We start from the raw sequence: 19,978 nt of genomic DNA on the forward strand, positions 1-19,978 counted from the left end.
TTGCCGGAGGGGCGCTTAAGGATCACCAATAAATGAGTAGGTGAGCATCTTCGCTATCCTCTCATTGAGCGTTTCATTCAAATAGATGATGTGTGATCTCTTTTAGTTCAGTTTCTGTTTGTGCTCCCACCTGTCAAGCAACACTATACATGAATTATGGTTATCCACCATACCTGCAACATTGAATGATGAAAAGAACATTTAACAAATAACACATTGCGATCCCTGGACTTCACATTACCTGAATGACAACAACACCACCAGCAAGCATCGCTATCCTCTCATTGAGCTTTTCCTTTTCGTATTCTTGTTCTGCAGCCTGCAAATTTAGGTTCAGAAAAACAGAGCTTCAGACTTTCACTTGAGCAGTAAAGTCAAGTGAGCAAATAGAATAGGAAAAGGTCAGACCTCAATGAGATTTTTAATCTGTGCAACCCTCTTAGTAACTTCTTCCTGGGTGCTGCCATCACCAACAATTGTTGTCGACTCTTTCGTAAGGACAACCTTTGCAGTTGTTCCAAGAACTGATTTGTCGGCCTTGTCAAGTGATAGCCCAACTTCATCTCTGATTACAGTTGCTGCAGAAACAAAGTATGTTTATGGATAAGGTGCATACATGTTCAAAATGAAGCTTTAGAATGGAAGTTTAGCTGACCTCCAGTAAGGATGACAATATCATCCAAGTACTGAGTCTTGCGCTCTCCAAAACCAGGAGCTTTGATGGCAGCGATCTTCAGTGATCCTCTGAGCTTGCAACGCCCAAATGGAGGTCACTGAAGATCACTGCCATAACTAAATGATGTGTGACCAAATTATTAGAGCGAAGATATCATGATATAAATAATTCGATTCAGTTGAAAATGCTGCTCCCACCGTGCGCTTAAGGCCGAAGAGCCGCCCACTGGCCTCCTGAGGCCTGAGCACTGCTCGACTGAGGCTTGACCACCGCCCATCACGCTGCCAAGCACCAGCTTGACCAAACAAACTCAATTCACTAAGTAAACAATGGGACAGGCACGGGTGGGGCCTTACCTTAGAGTCAAGAATCCTAGCAGGCGATTTAGTGGTGGTGGTTGCCGGAGGGGCGCTTAAGGCGGTTGTAGGCGGCCTCGACGATGAGGTAGATTCCAAAGCCGACAATGGCAATGTCGAGCCCGGGTGTGGTGTGGCGCAGTGGGTTTCCCACCATCAGGTGCCTCCTCCACTCGTCCCTCTGCGGACTGCTGGTGTATGCGCTGAGGTGGTTGAGCGACAGTCGCGGAGGATGCGGACGGGCGGATGACGCTGAGATGGCGCGAGCAGCGGAGCGGAGGATGCGAGCGGGCGGGCAGGAAGCGTGGGGCGAGGATGGCAGGGCACGACCATGGAGGATCCCTGGGATGCGCCTTCCGTCAAAGGTCAGCGAGGCGGGGGCGAGAGGATCCCTGGGATGCGCCTTCCATCGACCGAGCGTCGACGCGGGGCGAGAATGGCGGAGCGACCAAGAGTGGATTTCCCTTGCTGGATTTAGAGCTCAGCTACCTATGTTAAGTCAAAAAAAAGGAAACCCAACGATCGTCAATCTCGTCATGTCTTTGCCGCACCTCAGTCTCCGCCGCACAGATCGACATGCCACCGTGCGCCCTGGACTGCAGCCCCTGCACCTCCCTCCATCGCCCTCGTCAATCCCGTCATGGAAGGCCCGTCCTCGCCTCCCCGCGCGCGGCGCCTCCCTGGATCTTCCCCACCATCCTCGCCTCTCGGCGCGCGGCGATTCCCTGGATCTTCCTCACCTCTCGTCAACAAAACAAAAGGAAACACAACGGCCTCTTACCATCTTTTTCCTCGCCTCTCGTTCCTCCTCCTACCTTGTACGGCGACTCCAAACAACAAAAGTGAGGAGGAAGATAGTGGCACTGCATGTAATAAGCGCTCGTGGAAGAAGAAGCGGTGAAGCAGGCAGAGGGGTTCGAGGCTGTGGAGGCAAGGACAAAGAACGACGACAAGTTTGATCTCAGCTACCTTGACAACCAAGTCTTCTTTTGGTCTGTTCGCGACATCTTCAACAGGGATCTCCTCAATAAAAAAGGTGCTCATTGCCTTGCGCCTTTATTTTTTCTTGTATTCAGATTCCATTTTGACTTGCCAAGGTGTCGTAGTTTTCCTTGCGTTTGGTTAGTTCTGTTTCAGCATGTGTGTGGTCCTCTGCTGCATGAAGCCAACAACTTGTCTGCTCGCATAGACAAGAACTAACCTTGATTTTGAGCAGACGCTTTTATCAGGTTTTACTCTCATGCTTCAAAATTGTTGGGTGTTTTTGTGTGATACCCCCGGATTACATACGAAATCCGAGAATATATGTGTTCATATGTTATAGCCAAATCAAGCAGACTCAAGAATATACTTATCACTTAGGTACGAAGTCACCTTCTAAACTGCAGCTAACAATTTAGAAACTAGGTGATTTATTTATTACTAGGTGATATGAAACAACTAAAGGGGGTTTCCATTTCCCGAGTAGGCCTGTACGTATATGAAACTAGGTGATTTATATTTATTAGTTTATTATGCATCTAACAATTTGCTATGCATGTTGGCTTACTATCCTAAATCGTCATTTATTTTTTCCACTAACATGGCAAAGCATGGACACTGGCCTACCTTACCTTATAAAATGTAGGTTTTTGTCCCGCGAGAATGGAATTTCTATCTGTAGGCTTGTGTCATAACAAGCCAAAAAATCGGTGGCAACCGCAATAGTTCCGGAAGGTATTATAATTTTCGTAGTTCTGTATGGATCAATTTGTATTTTATTGTAATAACTAATTTTAGTTGTATCTCACGATTGTTTGCTCTAGACTATATTTGCACGCAGGGCGACCTTGCACTCTTCGATTTTATTAAGGAAATCCCTTGTGAACCAAGGGTGGAAGTCGTGCTTATTGATGATGCCTTTGTTGAAAGAAAGTCGATGGAATGTTTATTTCAGCCGAATGCATATCTAGGTGACGAGGTAATCCATGCTTAGTTTTTAAATTTGGCGACCTTGTTATGTATAGATTTTTTACTCATCTTGGTATTTTTAACCACAACTTACACACTTACAGGTTATAGACTGTTATATAAATTTGATAAAAGCTCAAAAGCATCTAAAGTGCCGATCTGGAGGTCGCGTTCACATAGAAAATGCTTTCCAGTTTAATTTCTTGAAGCGAGATGGCGATGTTGACATTAAAACAGAGGAGCTATATCCAATTGAAGACATGACACAAATATGTAGCGCTGAACGAAGGGTGTTACTTTACCTAGACCATGACATGGTACATATGAGTTTAAATCTAAACAAAACAGTTAGTGTTTACATGTATTTTATTCTTATGCAAGTATTTATAACTATTTTGTAGGTGTTTATTCCGATAAACATCCGAGAGACGCACTGGTATCTTGTCGTGATCCATGCAAGAAATATGGAGATACAAGTGCTCGATTCACTTGGTACTTCACAAGATCGTAAAGACCTCACTGACTCTGTGAGTATGCACAAACTAAACAATTATGAATTCACTATTAACTTATCCCAATCTCTAATTTTGTTTTACAATATATAAAGATTAAAGGACTCCAAAGACAAATTGATATGATATCTCAACGTAAGGAGTTAAAAGACCACAGGTGGCCAAACCTCCAAGTTGCTTCTTGGCCGCTCAGAGAAATAGACATGGGATATGCAAAGCAGACAGATAGGTACGTCCTAAAATCTTCTTTACCTATTTTTTCATTCATACTAATCTTTATGTTGATATTAATGTATATGTAGCTCTTCATGTGGCCTCTTTCTTTTGAACTATATCGAATACTGGACAGGGGATGAACTGTCTGACAGTTTTACCCAGGTATATTATTACTACTACGACATATATGCACATCTACAGTCAGTGTTACATATATAATGCTAATATAATAATTATTTCATATTTGTAGGATGACATGTCACACTTTAGAAAGAAAATGGCTGCTATATTACTATTGTCGGCGTTTCGAGACCGGGGGGTCCCTCGGGCCGACGAGTGAGTGTCGCCGCGTGCCCCAGCCCAGATGGGTCGAGCGAGAGGGCGAGTGCGAAGGGGGGAGAAGTGAGGCGGCCGGAGACCGGCGTGAGAGAGGTGGGAATCCCGCGGCCTTTGTGTTCGTCCCGCGCCCAGGTCGGGTGCGCTTGCAGTAGGGGGTTACAAGCGTCCACGCGGGAGAGGGAAGCGAGCGGCCCCAAGAGAGCGCCTGTCTCGTCCTCGTCCCCGCGCGGCCAACCCTCTCTAAGAGGGCCCTGGTCCTTCCTTTTATAGGCGTAAGGAGAGGATCCAGGTGTACAATGGGGGGTGTAGCAGAGTGCTACGTGTCTAGCGGGGGAGTGCTAGCGCCCTAAGTACATGTCGATGTGGCAGCCGGAGAGATTTTGGCACCCAGCTGGTGTGATGTCGTGGCCGTCGGAGGAGCGATGGAGTCTGGCGGAGGGACAGCTATCGGAGCGGTTGGGTCCTTGCTGACGTCCTCTTGCTTCTGTAAGGGGGCTGAGAGCCGCCGTCGTCACAGAGCAGGCGGGGTGCCATCATTGCCTATCTGGCGGAGCTAGCCAGATAGGACACCGGTCTTGTTCCCAGCGGCCCGAGTCAGCTCGGGGTAGGGTGATGATGGCGCCTCCTGTTGACGTGGCGAGCCTGTGCCCTAGGTTAGGCGATGTGGAGGCTCCTCCGAAGCCGAGGCCGAGTCTGTCTTCCGTGGCCGAGGCCGAGTCCGAGCCCCCGGGTCGGGCGAGGCGGAGGTCGTCGGTGGAGGCCAGGGTGGAGTCCGAGCCCTGGGGTCGGGCGAGGCGGAGTTCGCCGTCTTCCGGGGCTTAGCCCGAGTCTGAGCCCTGGGGTCGGGCGGAGCGGAGTTCATCGTCTTCTGGGGCTGAGCCCGAGTCCGAGCCCTGGGTCGGGCGGAGCGGAGTTCGTCGTCTTCTGGGGCTGAGCCCGAGTCCGAGCCCTGGGTCGGGCGGAGCGGAGTTCGTCGTCTTCTGGGGCTGAGCCCGAGTCCGAGCCCTGGGTCGGGCGGAGCGGAGTTCGCCGTCTTCCGGGACTTAGCCCGAGTCCAAGCCCTGGGTCGGGCGGAGCGGAGTTCGTCGTCTTCCGGGACTTAGCCCGAGTCCGAGCCCTGGGTCGGGCGGAGCGGAGTTCGCCGTCTTCCGGGGCTTAGCCCGAGTCCGAGCCCTGGGTCGGGCGGAGCGGAGTTCGCCGTCTTCCGGGGCTTAGCCCGAGTCCGAGCCCTGGGTCGGGCGGAGCGGAGTTCGCCGTCTTCCGGGGCTTAGCCCGAGTCCGAGCCTTGGGTCGGGCGGAGCGGAGTTTCCTATGGTGCCTTTGGCAGGGCCTGACTGCCTGTCAGTCTCACTCTGTTAGGTGACACTGCAGTCGGAGTGGCGCAGGCGGCGCTGTCCTTCTGTCAGGCCGGTCAGTGGAGCGGCGAAGTGACGGCGGTCACTTCGGCTCTGCCGGAGGGCGCGCGTCAGGATAAAGGTGCCAGGCTACCTTTGCATTAAATGCTCCTGCGACTTGGTCGGTCGGTGCGGCGATTTGGTCAGGGTTGCTTCTTAGCGAAGGCAGGGCCTCGGGCGAGCCGGAGATATGTTCGCCGTCGGAAGGGGGGCCTCGGGCGAGACGGAAATCCTCCGGGGTCGGCTGCCCTTGTCCGAGGCTAGGCTCGGGCGAGGCGTGATCGAGTCGCTCGAATGGACTGATCCCTGACTTAATCGCACCCATCAGGCCTTAGCAGCTTTATGCTGATGGGGGTTACCAGCTGAGAATTAGGAGTCTTGAGGGTACCCCTAATTATGGTCCCCGACAGTAGCCCCCGAGCCTCGAAGGGAGTGTTAGCACTCGCTTGGAGGCTTTCATCGCACTTTTTTGCAAGGGGACCAGCCTTTCTCGGTTGCATTTTGTTCCGGTGGGTGTAGCCCCCGAGGCCTCGGAGGAGTGGTTTCACTCCTTCGAGGTCTTAATGCCTTGCATAATGCTTCGGCTGGTCTGGTTGTTCCCTCATGCGAGCTGGCCGTAACCCGGGTGTACGGTCGGGTCCCAAGTTCTCGGGCTGGTATGTTGACGCTGTCAACGGTTCGGCCGGAGCCGGGTTTGCGAGAGCAGCCCCCGAGCCTCTGCACAGGGCGAGAGGGCGATCAGGGACAGACTCGGCTTTTTTACTTACGCCCCTGCGTCGCCTTTCCGCAAGGAGGAGGGGGGGAAAGCGCCATGTTGCCCTCGATGGGCGCCGAACATGGTGTCTCCGGTGAGCTGCAAGCGGGTAATCCGAGTGGACGTCCGTGCCCCGTTCGTTAGGGGTCGGCTAGGGGCCCAGAGGCACGCCCAAAAGTACCTGCGGGTGATCTGCTGGACCCGGTCCCCTGGCGACGGGGTCCGAGGGCTCGATGCCTCCCTCTGATGGGATTCCGTTACAAGATCGCTCCCGCTGGTCTCGGAAATGTCCTAGGGTACCTCGGGAGCGCAGCCCGAGCCTTGGTTATGTATCGAACGTACCCATGGTCATCCCTCGCTCGGCGTCTGAGGCGGCTGTGAATCCTTCGGGGGCCAGCCTTCGAACCCCTGATCAGTAATGGGCGCGGAGCCCGAGTAGCCTGAGGCGGCTTTGGAACCCTTCGGGGGGCCGGCCTTCGAACCTCTGACCAGTAGTGGGTGTAGGGCCCACGCGATCTGAGGCGGTTGTCGAACCCTTCGGGGGGCCAGCCTTCGAACCTTTGATCAGTAGGGAGGCTCGGAGCCTGGTTCCTTCACGGGGAAGGATCCTTTTCGGGGTATCCCCCTTTCCCGGTCCCTGTTGCAAGAGAGAGAGAAAGAGGAAAAAAGGAAAAGGATACGAAATCAAACGACGCGGCGTACCTTTTTTGGCGCGGTTATTTCGGCGAAGGCGAAACGTCGCCCGCTTCTCCTGCTAGAGGTGTCGCCTGTCCCGCCGCGGAGTTAATGCGACGGGGCGAGTGGTTGGCGGGGCGGCCGTTGCGCGTGCGCGAGCCGTTCGAGGAACGGATCACGGGCGCGTTGTCTTCACGCCGTGAGAGGGGGTTCTCTTGCTGCCCCCGGATGGGACGTGAGCTTGGCTGACGACGTGACCGCTGCTCCCGCCCGCCTGCCACCATCATTACTGCCGGCCCACTTTTGGCCGCATTGACCGTCGTGCCAGGCTGGCGCTGCTGGGTCGTGCGCTGGGTCGCCTCGAGTCGCGATATTGATTCCGCAATCGAGGAGGCACGGTGGTGGCGCAAGTGGCGGTGCAGTTGCATGCATGAAGCAGTCGGCGCGCCGGTTGCGTGACGCGTGGGCCTGGGCCTCCAGGCTGGGCGTGTTGGGAGTCGAAGGAGCACGCCCACTTGGCGCGGTTGCATGCCGCCTGCATGGCTGCCCGCCCCCTTTCGCCCGTTGGCCTGGGCAGAAGTGGAGGGTCACTTGTAACCGCTGGGCGGTCGTGTGCACCGCGCGCGGCGGTTTGGCTTCTTCTGCTCTGAGCCGGCTTGCATGACATGCGGGACCCAGCCCCCGCGCCGCAGGGGAGGGCCTTGGAGCGTGTTGGAGAAGACTCAGCCCGTGACGGCTGGGGGCGCGAGTAGGGAGAGCTGCCTTTAAAAGGAAGGTGACCCCCTTCAGAAGGCGACCATGTCTTCGCGCTTCCTTATGCATCGTGTCTTTCCACCTTCCAAGCCCCCGGATGGGGGATACCCGCCGTCTCATCGCCTCATCGTTGGAGGAACGCAACTCCGTGGGAGTTGGTGCCTTTCAGCCATCGTTCGGCTTCAAGGATTTTCATCTCACAGCCCGGTTGCACCCCTCCGCTGGTGGTCACCCAAGACGGTGACCTCCAGCTCCTGGATGGGGAGAGGCAAGCCGGGCTGTGATCTCGATCCCGCCCTCAGCGTCGAGGGTGTTCGTCATCCTCACTGGGGCGAGGAACGAGGCGAGCCGGGGCTCTACCTCCTGCACGGGTCGGCGGGCCACCTCTTCTTCCAGCTTCTGGTGGTGGCAATCGCCCTCCAGCCCTACGGCGGAGACGTCCTCCAGCCATGCCGGGGAAGGCGAACTGTTGCTGCCCAGATAGGATGCAACATTCCGCCTTCTCCCTTGCATTCGCGGCGAGGACGGCAGCGAGGACCTGCCGGTGCGCTTGGGAGCGGCCCGCTCTTTGGCTTTAATAGCTGGTTCGCGTCCCTTTAGCGGGAACGCAAACGAAAGCCCTCCGGCGGCCGCGTCCACCCGGGATCATGGCTGCTGCCACAGAGGTCGCTGGCGGGTCTCTCGACGTCCGTCGCCCCGCAGGCTCGAGGTTGCTCATACCCGCGGGGACGGAACCAGAGTTCCGTTTGTAATGGCACTTTGAATGCCAGTGTTTTTGTTCATTATGGCTGTCGAGGCCCGAACGTGTATGTAATTTTGGCACGGAGCCGTGTTTTTTCCTCATTTTCGAGCACTAAGACTCGCCTGTTGATTATCTGAACTGCTTCACCAAGCATGAGTCGCCCCGTGTCAAGGTGACGAGTGAGGTATCCGTATCCCGGAGGCGTAGGAGTCCCTCGGCTCGGTCGGCCTTGTTGTCTGAGGCTCCTCTAGCTTAGTTATAGGGACCCCTTGGCCGCTCTTCGACGAGCCGAGGCCAGGGGTAGCGATATCAGTATGAACAGAGGCGGAGTTGGCTCAAAAATGAAACCTGGTTGGCCGGAGCCTAGCCGGGTTGTCCGTTAGCGGGACCGACGCCGGAGTTGACCAGCCGAGGCCTCGGGTCGGGCTGGCGCCCTTGGAAGATGGTTGGCCGAGGCCCCAGGGGTAACCGGCCGAGCCGCCTGCTCGGGCCGGATTCCTGGAGAAGTCCCTGGCAGCGATTGCCCGGGCGTGGCGATGATGTCGTCCTCCAGAGTGGAGATCCTCGGACCGCGTCGCCGTCCGAGGCTAGGTTGGACGTCGCTGAAGGTGTAGTCGATGCCGAGGGTGCTACTGCCCCCTTCCAGCGTCAAGACCCGAGCCTGCAGGATCAGAGTGTCTTGTAGCGTGTGCCTTCTGCGGCCGCCGAGGCCAGAATACACACCCTCGCTGTGTTGTAAAGTTGCGTCTCTTTTCCTCTTGTTTCGAGTATCTGGACTTTTTTGTCGGTAACAGGGTTGTTTGTGCGAGCGAGAGTTGCTTCTCGCGGAAGGTGATGAGTGAGGTATCCGTATCCCGGAGGCGTGGGAGTCCCTCGGCTCGGTCGGCCTTGCCGCTTACGCGCACTTTCACCCGTCCATGAGGCTCTGTCACCGACTCAGTCGGGAAGGCTCGGAGGATCGCTTCGGCAGAAGAGCTTCCGAACGTGAAGACTTGTTCGGTCCGCGGAATCACTTTATCCGAACGCGAGTTACTTATCGCAGAAGGTGATGAGTGAGGTATCCGTATCCCGGAGGCGTAGGAGTCCCTCGGCTCGGTCAGCCTTGGCTGCTTACGTGTACTCCGTCGTTTTCAGCATCCACTTTTCGAAGCAGTCAAAAAGCACGAAAGATATTCTGGCAGAAGAGATCTTTTTTTCGAGGAAAATTTCAACGCAGAGGGGGTTCCCCCCCTTTTAGCCCCCGAGGGAGGGTCGGGCTTTGCCGAGGCGAGGCCGACCCTTCCTTGATGACTAAACTTTGCGTGGGTGCAAGGTATATGAACAACTTGAAAGCATCTTAAGGGTAGAAGCGACGTAGCTGTTGGATGTTCCAAGCGTTGCCGTAGACCTCGCCTTGACTGTTGGCCAGCTTGTACGTTCCGGGCTTCAGAACTTTGGCGATGACGAATGGCCCCTCCCAGGGGGGCGTGAGCTTGTGCCTCCCTCGGGCATCTTGTCGCAGCCGAAGCACCAGGTCGCCCACCTGGAGGTCTCGGGGCCGGACCCCTCGGGCATGGTAGCCTCGCAGGGACTGCTGGTACCGCGCCGAGTGTAGTAAGGCCTTGTCCCGAGCCTCTTCTAGCTGGTCCAGCGAGTCTTCTCGGCTAGCTTGGTTGCTTTGATCGCTGTAGGCCCTCGTCCTCGGGGAGCCGTATTCCAGGTCAGTGGGCAAGACGGCCTCGGCCCGTAGACTAGGAAGAACGGCGTGAAACCCGTGGCTTGGCTCGGCGTTGTCCTCAGGCTCCAGACCACCGAGGGGAGTTCCTTCATCCATCGCTTGCCGAACTTGTTGAGGTCGTTGTAAATCCGAGGCTTGAGCCCTTGTAGAATCATGCCATTGGCACGCTCTACTTGCCCATTTGACATGGGATGAGCCACGGCGGCCCAGTCCACCCGGATGTGGTGATCCTCGCAGAAGTCCAAGAATTTTCTGTCGGTGAACTGGGTGCCGTTGTCGGTGATGATGGAGTTCGGGACCCCGAAGCGATGGATGATGTTGGTGAAGAACGCCACCGCCTGCTCGGACCTGATGCTGTTCAGAGGTCGGACCTCGATCCACTTGGATAATTTGTCGATGGCGACCAGCAGGTGCGTGTAGCCCCCGGGCGCCTTCTGCAAGGGGCCGACGAGGTCCAGACCCCACACAGCAAAGGGCCAGGTGATGGGTATCGTCTGCAGCGCCTGAGCGGGCAGGTGGGTCTGCTTCGCATAGAATTGACACCCTTCGCAGGTGCGGACAATTCTAGTGGCGTCAGCCACCGCCGTTGGCCAGTAGAAGCCTTGCCGGAAAGCATTCCCGACAAGGGCTCGAGGCGCTGCGTGATGGCCGCAAGCCCCCGAGTGTATCTCTCGCAGGAGTTCCTGACCTTCGGCGACGGAGATGCATCGCTGGAGGATGCCTGAGGGGCTGCGGTGGTAGAGCTCCTTCTCATCGCCCAGCAAGACGAACGACTTGGCGCGTCGCGCTACCCGCCGAGCCCCGGCTCGGTCGAGGGGTAGCTCTCCTTGGCGGAGATATTGCAGGTACGGGGTCTGCCAATTTCGATCAGGTGTGGCCCCGCTCTGCTCCTCTTCGACGCGCAGTGCCTCACCCTCGGAGGCCGAGGGTGCCTCGGGCTGAACCGAGGGCGCCTCGGGCTGTGCCGAGGGTACCTCGGGCTGGACCGAGGGTACCTCGGACTGGGCCGAGGGCGCCTCAGGCTCGGGCGTGTCGTCGATCTTGACGGAGGGTTGATGTAGATCCCGGGAGAAGACGTCCGGGGGAACCGTTGTTTGCCCTGAGGCTATTTTAGCCAGCTCGTCCGCAGTCTCGTTGTAGCGCCGAGCGATGTGGTTAAGCTCGAGCCCGTAGAACTTGTCTTCCAGGCGCCGAACTTCATCGCAGTAAGCCTCCATCTTCGGGTCGCGGCAGTGGGAGTTCTTCATGACTTGGTCGATGACGAGCTGCGAGTCACCACGGGCGTCAAGGCGCCGGACCCCTAGCTCGATGGCGATCCGCAACCCGTTGACCAGAGCCTCATACTCGGCCACATTGTTGGACGCCGGGAAATGGAGGCGTAGCACATAGCGTAGGTGCTTCCCAAGGGGCGAGATGAAGAGTAGGCCCGCGCCGGCTCCCGTCTTCATCAGCGACCCGTCGAAAAACATGGTCCAGAGCTCTGGTTGGATCGAAGCCGTCGGTAGCTGGGTGTCGACCCATTCGGCTACGAAGTCCGCCAAGACCTAGGACTTGATGGCCTTCTGAGGGGCGAACGAGATTGTCTCGCCCATGATTTCCACCGCCCACTTTGCGATCCTGCCCGAGGCCTCTCGGCACTGGATGATCTCCCCCAGGGGGAAGGATGACACCACAGTTACCGGATGAGACTCGAAGTAGTGTCGCAACTTTCGCCGTGTCAGAATCACCGCTTACAGCAGCTTCTGAACTTGTGGGTAGCGGATCTTGGTTTCGGACAGTACTTCGCTGACGAAGTAAACTGGCCTCTGAACGGGCAATGCATGCCCCTCTTCTTGCCTCTCGACCACAATCGCGGCGCTAACCACCTGAGTGGTCGCGGCGACGTAGACCAAGAGGGCTTCTCCGGCAGCTAGAGGCACCAAGATAGGCGCCTTTGTGAGGAGCGCCTTCAGGTTCCCAAGAGCTTCCTCGGCCTCAGGGGTCTAAGTGAAGCACTCGGCCTTCCTTAAGAGGCGGTACAGAGGCAGACCTCTTTCGCCGAGGCGTGAGATGAAGCGGCTCAGAGCCGCGAGACATCCCATGACCCTCTGTACGCCTTTTAAGTCCTTGATGGGCCCCATACTGGTGATGGCTGCGATCTTCTCCTGGTTGGCTTCGATGCCCCGCTTGGAAACGATGAACCCCAAGAGCATGCCTCGGGGGACCCCAAAGACACACTTCTCGAGATTGAGCTTGACGCCTTTCGCCTTGAGGCATCGGAATGTCACTTCAAGGTCGGAAAGGAAGTCGGAAGCTTTCCTCGTCTTGACTACGATGTAATCGACGTAGGCCTCGACCGTGCGACCGATGTGTTCGCCGAACACATGGTTCATGCACCGCTGGTACGTCGCGCCCGCATTCCTCAAGCCGAACGACATGGTAACATAACAGTACATGCCGAAGGGCGTGATGAAAGAAGTCGCGAGCTGGTCGGACTCTTTCATCCTGATTTGATGATACCCTGAGTAGGCATCAAGGAAAGACAGGGTTTCACACCGAGCAGTGGAATCCACGATTTGATCGATGCGAGGCAGAGGGTAGGGAACCTTCGGACATGCTTTGTTGAGACCAGTGTAGTCTACACACATCCGCCATTTCCCCCCTTTCTTTCTCACAAGCACAGGGTTGGCAAGCCATTCGGGATGGAATACCTCTTTGATGAACCCTGCTGCCATTAGCTTGTGGATCTCCTTGCCTATTACTCTGCGCTTCTCCTCGTCGAATCGGCGCAGAGGCTGCTTGACGGGTCGGGCTCCGGCCCGAATATCCAGCGAGTGCTCGGCGACATCCCTCGGTATGCCGGGCATGTCCGAGGGACTCCACGCGAAGACGTCGGCGTTTGCGCGGAGAAAGTCGACGAGCACTGCTTCCTATTTAGGGTCGAGCCCGAAGCCGATCTGGATCTGCTTGGAGGCGTCGCCGCTGGGGTCGAGGGGGACGGCCTTGACCGTCTCCACTAGCTCGAAATTGCCGGCATGACGCTTCACGTCTGGCACCTCTTTGGAGAGGCTTTCCAGGTCGGCGATGAGGGCCTCGGACTCGACGAGGGCCTCGGCGTACTCCACGCACTCCACGTCGCATTCGAATGCGTGCTTGTACGTGGGGCCGACAGTGATGACCCCGTTGGGGCCCGGCATCTTGAGCTTCAGGTAGGTGTAGTTGGGGACGACCATGAACTTCGCGTAGCATGGCCTTCCCAGTACCGCGTGGTAGGTTCCTCGGAACCCGACCACCTCGAACGTCAGGGTCTCCCTTCGGAAGTTGGAGGGCGTTCCAAAGCAGACGGGAAGGTCGAGTCGTCCGAGGGGCTGGACGCGCTTCCCGGGAATGATCCCGTGGAAGGGCGCAGCGCCTGCTCGGACGGAGGACAGATCGACGCGCAGGAGCCCGAGGGTCTCGGCGTAGATGATGTTGAGGCTGCTGCCTCCGTCCATAAGGACCTTGGTGAGCCTGACGTCGCCGTTGACGGGGTCGACGACGAGCGGGTATTTCCCCGGGCTCGGCACGTGGTCGGGGTGGTCAGCTTGGTCGAAGGTGATGGGCTTGTCGGACCAGTCTAGGTAGACTGGCGCCGCCACCTTCACCGAGCAGACCTCCCGGCGCTCTTGCTTGCGTTGCCGAGCCGAGGCATTCGCCGCATGCCCACCGTAGATCATGAAGCAATCGCGGACCTCGGGGAACTCTCCTGCTTGGTGATCTTCCTTCTTGTCGTCATCGTGGGCCCTGCCACCCTCCGCGGGTGGCCCGACCCTGTGGAAGTGGCGCCGAAGCATGACGCACTCCTCAAGGGTGTGCTTGACGGGCCCCTGATGATAGGGGCACGGCTCCTTGAGCATCTTGTCGAAGAGGTTGGCACCTCCGGGGGGCTTCCGAGGGTTCTTGTACTCGGCGGCGGCAACAAGGTCCGCGTCGGCGGCGTCGCGTTTCGCTTGCGACTTCTTCTTGCCTTACTTCTTGGCGCCGCGCTGAGTAGACGCCTCGGGAGCATCTTTCGATGGGCGGCCTTGGGGCTGCTTGTCCTTTCGGAAGATAGCCTCGACCGCCTCCTGGCCAGAGGCGAACTTGGTGGCGATGTCTATCAGCTCGCTCGCCCTGGTGGGGGTCTTGCGACCCAACTTGCTCACCAGGTCGCGGCAGATGGTGCCGGCAAGGAACGCGCCGATGACATCCGAGTCGGTGATGTTGGGCAGCTCGGTGCGCTGCTTCGAGAACCGCCGAATGTAGTCCCGGAGAGACTCTCCCGGCTGTTGTCGGTAGCTTCGGAGGTCCCAGGAATTCCCGGGGCGCACGTACGTGCCCTGGAAATTGCCGGCGAAGGCTTGGACCAGGTCATCCCAGTTGGAGATCTGCCCCGGAGGCAGGTGCTCCAACCAGGCGCGAGCGGTGTCGGAGAGGAACAGGGGGAGGTTGCGGATAATGAGGTTGTCGTCGTCCGTTCCACCCAGTTGGCAGGCCAGACGGTAGTCCGCGAGCCACAGTTCCGGTCTTGTCTCCCCCAAGTACTTTGTGATAGTAGTCGGGGGTCGGAACCGGGTCGGGAATGGTGCCTGTCGGATGGCCCGGCTGAAGGCCTACGGACCGGGTGGTTCGGGCGAGGGACTCCGATCCTCCCCGCTGTCGTAGCGTCCCCCACGCCTGGGGTGGTAGCCTCGGCGCACCCTCTCGTCGAGGTGGGCCCGACGGTCGCGATGATGGTGCTCGTTGCCGAGGCGGCCCGGGGCCGTAGGCGCGGTGTTGCGCGTGCGCCCGGTGTAGACCGAGGCTTCCCGCATGAACCGGGAAGTCGCGGCTTGAGGTTCCGAGGGGTATCCCTGCCTTCGGGAGGCAGAGCTCTCGGCCCGTCGGACCGCGGCGCCTTCCAGGAGATTCTTGAGCTCCCCCTGGATTCGCCGACCCTCGGTGGTTGATGGCTCCGGCATCGCGCGGAGAAGCATCGCTGCTGCGGCCAGGTTCTGGCCGACGCCACTAGATGCGGGTGGCGGCCTGACCCTGGCGTCGTCGGCGACGCGGTGCTGGAAACCCTGGGGCAGGTGACGTATTTCTCCGGCTGGGGGTTGGCCCGCCCATGCCTGCCCGACGTCCCGGCGGATCGGCTCAAGCGCTCTTGCTCCCTCGTCGAACCTGTCCTGCGCCCCGCGGACTTGCTCGAGCTGTGGGTTGTGACCCCCCGCCGGAACGGGGACCACATCTAGCTCCCGCGGGATGTCAGCGCGAGGCACCGGCCTAGGGAGATCACCGTCCTCCGTCATGCCGAGATGATTGCCTTCGGAGGGACCCCCTAGATCGACGTGGAAACATTCGCGGCTTGGGCCGCAGTCCTCGTCGTCGAGGCTGTGGCTACCGTTGGAACAGTCGGAGAGGCAGAAGTCACATGCGGTCATGAAGTCCCGCATGGCACTGGGGTTGCCAAGTCCAGAGAAATCCCAACAGATGCTGGGGTCGTCGTCTTCCTCGGACCCAGAGGGCCCATAGGTCGAGACGTCCGTCAACCGGTCCCAAGGCGATCGCATGCGAAACCCCAGAGGGCTTGGACTCGCCTCTACGAGAGCGTCCGCCAAAGCGAGGTCGCTAGGCGGGTTGAGGCTGAATCCAAATGACGTAGGATGGGAATCGGTCGGTACCTTTCGGTCGACGAGCGGCGATGAAGTCACATCGAGGACTGACTGCACCGTCGTCTCAGGTACGAGGGCGACGTCCTGCAAGCTTTTCGCAAGCTCGCTGGCGTCGTCCACTTGCTCGGGATTGGCGTGTCGCGGGGAGACGGCGCTCGTCTTCGTCTCAGGCGCGAAGTCGATACCCGGTGCACCCCTCGTTGGGGTGCCGGCGCTGTCGACTCGCTCGACAGCCGATGAGGCACTGCCTCCTGCTCGGCCTTGGTTGCCCTGCCTTCCCCTCCGCCGACGGGGAAGAAGGCGGGACGAGCTCGAAGATTGCTCTTCCGCCACGCGGGGAAGACGTCGTCGATTTCGCCGCTGGCGGGCGGGCTATTGGCCGCCATTGTTGTCGTCGCGCGGCGGTGGAAGGAGTATCATGTCGTAGCTGCCGTCGAGGGACATGAACTCAAGACTCCCGAAGCGGAGCACCGTCCCGGGTTGGAGAGGTTCCTGGAGACTGCCCATCTGGAGCTTGACGGGAAGCTGTTCGTCAACACGCAGCAGGCCCCTACCTGGCGCGCCAACTGTCGGCGTTTCGAGACCGGGGGGTCCCTCGGGCCGACGAGTGAGTGTCGCCGCGTGCCCCAGCCCAGATGGGTCGAGCGCGAGGGCGAGCGCGAAGGGGGGAGAAGCGAGGCGGCCGGAGACCGGCGTGAGAGAGGTGGGAATCCCGCGGCCTTCGTGTTCGTCTCGCGCCCAGGTCGGGTGCGCTTGCAGTAGGGGGTTACAAGCGTCCACGCGGGAGAGGGAAGCGAGCGGCCCCAAGAGAGCGCCTGTCTCGTTCTCGTCCCCGCGCGGCCAACCCTCTCTAAGAGGGCCCTGGTCCTTCCTTTTATAGGCGTAAGGAGAGGATCCAGGTGTACAATGGGGGGTGTAGCAGAGTGCTACGTGTCTAGCGGGGGAGTGCTAGCGCCCTAAGTACATGCCGATGTGGCAGCCGGAGAGATTTTGGCACCCAGCTGGTGTGATGTCGTGGCCGTCGGAGGAGCGATGGAGTCTGGCGGAGGGACAGCTGTCGGAGCGGTTGGGTCCTTGCTGACGTCCTCTTGCTTCCGTAAGGGGGCTGAGAGCCGCCGTCGTCACAGAGCAGGCGGGGCGCCATCATTGCCTATCTGGCAGAGCTAGCCAGATAGGACACCGGTCTTGTTCCCTGCGGCCCGAGTCAGCTCGGGGTAGGGTGATGATGGCGCCTCCTGTTGACGTGGCGAGCCTGTGCCCTAGGTTAGGCGATGTGGAGGCTCCTCCGAAGCCGAGGTCGAGTCTGTCTTCCGTGGCCGAGGCCGAGTCCGAGCCCCCGGGTCGGGCGAGGCGGAGGTCGTCGGCGGAGGCCAGGGCGGAGTCCGAGCCCTGGGGTCGGGCGAGGCGGAGTTCGCCGTCTTCCGGGGCTTAGCCCGAGTCTGAGCCCTGGGGTCGGGCGGAGCGGAGTTCGTCGTCTTCTGGGGCTGAGCCCGAGTCTGAGCCCTGGGTCGGGCGGAGCGGAGTTCGTCGTCTTCTGGGGCTGAGCCCGAGTCCGAGCCCTGGGTCGGGCGGAGCGGAGTTCGTCGTCTTCTGGGGCTGAGCCCGAGTCCGAGCCCTGGGTCGGGCGGAGCGGAGTTCGCCGTCTTCCGGGACTTAGCCCGAGTCCGAGCCCTGGGTCGGGCGGAGCGGAGTTCGTCGTCTTCCGGGACTTAGCCCGAGTCCGAGCCCTGGGTCGGGCGGAGCGGAGTTCGCCGTCTTCCGGGGCTTAGCCCGAGTCCGAGCCCTGGGTCGGGCGGAGCGGAGTTCGCCGTCTTCCGGGGCTTAGCTCGAGTCCGAGCCCTGGGTCGGGCGGAGCGGAGTTCGCCGTCTTCCGGGGCTTAGCCCGAGTCCGAGCCCTGGGTCGGGCGGAGCGGAGTTTCCTATGGTGCCTTTGGCAGGGCCTGACTGCCTGTTTGTCTCACTCTGTTAGGTGACACTGCAGTCGGAGTGGCGCAGGCGGCGCTGTCCTTCTGTCAGGCCGGTCAGTGGAGCGGCGAAGTGACGGCGGTCACTTCGGCTCTGCCGGAGGGCGCGCGTCAGGATAAAGGTGTCAGGCTACCTTTGCATTAAATGCTCCTGCGACTTGGTCGGTCGGTGCAGCGATTTGGTCAGGGTTGCTTCTTAGCGAAGGCAGGGCCTCGGGCGAGCCGGAGATATGTTCGCCGTCGGAAGGGGGGCCTCGGGCGAGACGGAAATCCTCCGGGGTCGGCTGCCCTTGTCCGAGGCTTGGCTCGGGCGAGGCGTGATCGAGTCGCTCGAACGGACTGATCCCTGACTTAATCGCACCCATCAGGCCTTAGCAGCTTTATGCTGATGGGGGTTACCAGCTGAGAATTAGGAGTCTTGAGGGTACCCCTAATTATGGTCCCCGACAACTATCTTCAGAACTGAATAAGAGAAGGGGTGTCTGTTATACAAAAATGATAAAGAAGTTGACTCTGGAAGCCCATCGGATGTTGAGATATTAGAAAACCCAACAGATTCTAAGAAGAGGAAGCTAGTCCACGTGCTTGATGATAACGAAGTAGTGTATGAAGATGAGGAAGGCCCTATTACTCAAGCAGACTTGCAAAAGTGGTTTGTTGATGATTGGGATAAAAGAACTCCTGTAAAAGTATCTAACGATGGGTGCACCAATGACTTTTTAATGGTTGGTCTTTCCACAAAGGACATGCCAGTGACCAAAGCCGATTCAATAGATGTTTTATGTGATTATATCATGGCAATAGAAGACGATACGACACTAGAGTAAGTGCTCATTGATTTATCTATTTTATGTATATCAACTACTTAGATTCTTGATATAGACTTTCGTCATGCTACATTACAGGATGACATGGGTGCGAAGTTTCAATCCTTTTAAGATAGAAATATCTGTTAAAGACCTACAAAACATATTAACGATAAATAAAGATATGACTCTAAGATGTTTTGACATGGCTGTTCGGCTGCTTGCCAATAAAGAGTCATGTAGGCCGAAAGGAGAAATCATAAATAATAGAAAGCATTATATGGACATGCGTTTCTGGGTAAGTTTGTTTCCAATCATTAATCTATTAATATATAGTATCTACATCTAATCCTCATGTGGACATGTATATATACTCTCCAGAGAATGGTTGGTTTTGGTAAACTTCCAAAGTACCATCAGGATCCTACAGCAAAAGAGTTAGCCAAAACACTCGATTGTTGGCCATCAATGAATTATTATATCACGGGTTGTAGATATGTAAGTATGTGTTCATTTAGAATGTATTTATAAAGGACACTTCTTTGCAATCCTAATGACTGATATTTTGCAGGTTCTTATGCCATGGAAATTCAATGGATGTCACGCCCTTTTCGTAATAGATCATGTTAAAAAGCATGTGACTTTTATCGACTTTACACCGACTCAAGATTGGTGTAAACACATACCATACAAGAGGTTTGCGGAAGCGATTATCATGGCCTCAAAGAAATATAAGATTGCTTACAACAAAAAACGTTCTGGATGGGCGGAGGATATCTTTAAGTGGGAACATACAATTCAGACTGGTGTTCCAATTGACTTAAGAGGGTATTTTCTTCGTACCACCTTCTCAGCAGTTTAAATTTTTTCTATAATAATCATTGTATAAAACATAGTTGCCTAAACATTATATATATTATAGGTTTAATACCAGCTACCTCGTTCTACAAGCTATGGCCATGTGGGGGAATGACAGACGAATGAAATTTGTTGGGGTAAGTGTAGTATGTTCATTCTATGTTCAAAACATATATTCCAGTTATCTCTTTTTACAATATAATATGTTTTATTCTCTTATGTCTTTGTCTGTAGGATGCAAAGATTGTTCGAAGGAGCTTTGTGATTGATCTGTTAAGTTATGAGGATAATTCGTGCCGATATGCCATCCCTGCAAACATACAACAGAGACTTATCGATATCGCTAAAAAGGATTAGCTGATTAGTGTGATATTGATAATGTTTTCCACACGGATTTTGCATGTTATAGTGATGTTTGTCGTTCCGTATTAATGTTTCATACAAATCTTTTACTTCCGTCGCAACGCACGGACACATATCTATAACATACAATAGAGACATGTAAGTTATCGTGTTATAATTCGGTTCCGTTGCAACGCACGGGCACCCTACTAGTCAACTAATTATTTACCGGCTAATTGCTAGCCACTTGTTAGCCACAGATAAATAATTTCC

General features: G+C 56.8%; 1 protein-coding gene and 1 long non-coding RNA gene across 2 annotated transcripts; both read left to right on the forward strand.

Annotated features, from left to right (window-relative positions):
• Positions 1-3,589: 3,589 nt before the first annotated feature.
• LOC103640132 (uncharacterized) lies at positions 3,590-3,980 on the forward strand. The gene is made up of 3 exons (XR_002265298.2): positions 3,590-3,723; positions 3,797-3,872; positions 3,961-3,980. It is a non-coding gene; the product is annotated as an uncharacterized lncRNA (long non-coding RNA).
• Positions 3,981-18,791: 14,811 nt separating this feature from the next.
• LOC103638786 (uncharacterized) lies at positions 18,792-19,744 on the forward strand. Its single transcript, XM_008661597.3, has 4 exons — positions 18,792-18,803; positions 19,077-19,333; positions 19,428-19,500; positions 19,598-19,744. Exons 1-4 carry the CDS (start codon positions 18,792-18,794, stop codon positions 19,718-19,720), a joined length of 465 nt encoding a protein of 154 aa, XP_008659819.3. The 3' UTR covers positions 19,721-19,744.
• Positions 19,745-19,978: the final 234 nt, after the last annotated feature.

Source organism: Zea mays, chromosome 9, assembly GCF_902167145.1.
Source record: "Zea mays cultivar B73 chromosome 9, Zm-B73-REFERENCE-NAM-5.0, whole genome shotgun sequence".
In the NCBI taxonomy this organism is placed as follows: domain Eukaryota; kingdom Viridiplantae; phylum Streptophyta; class Magnoliopsida; order Poales; family Poaceae; genus Zea; species Zea mays.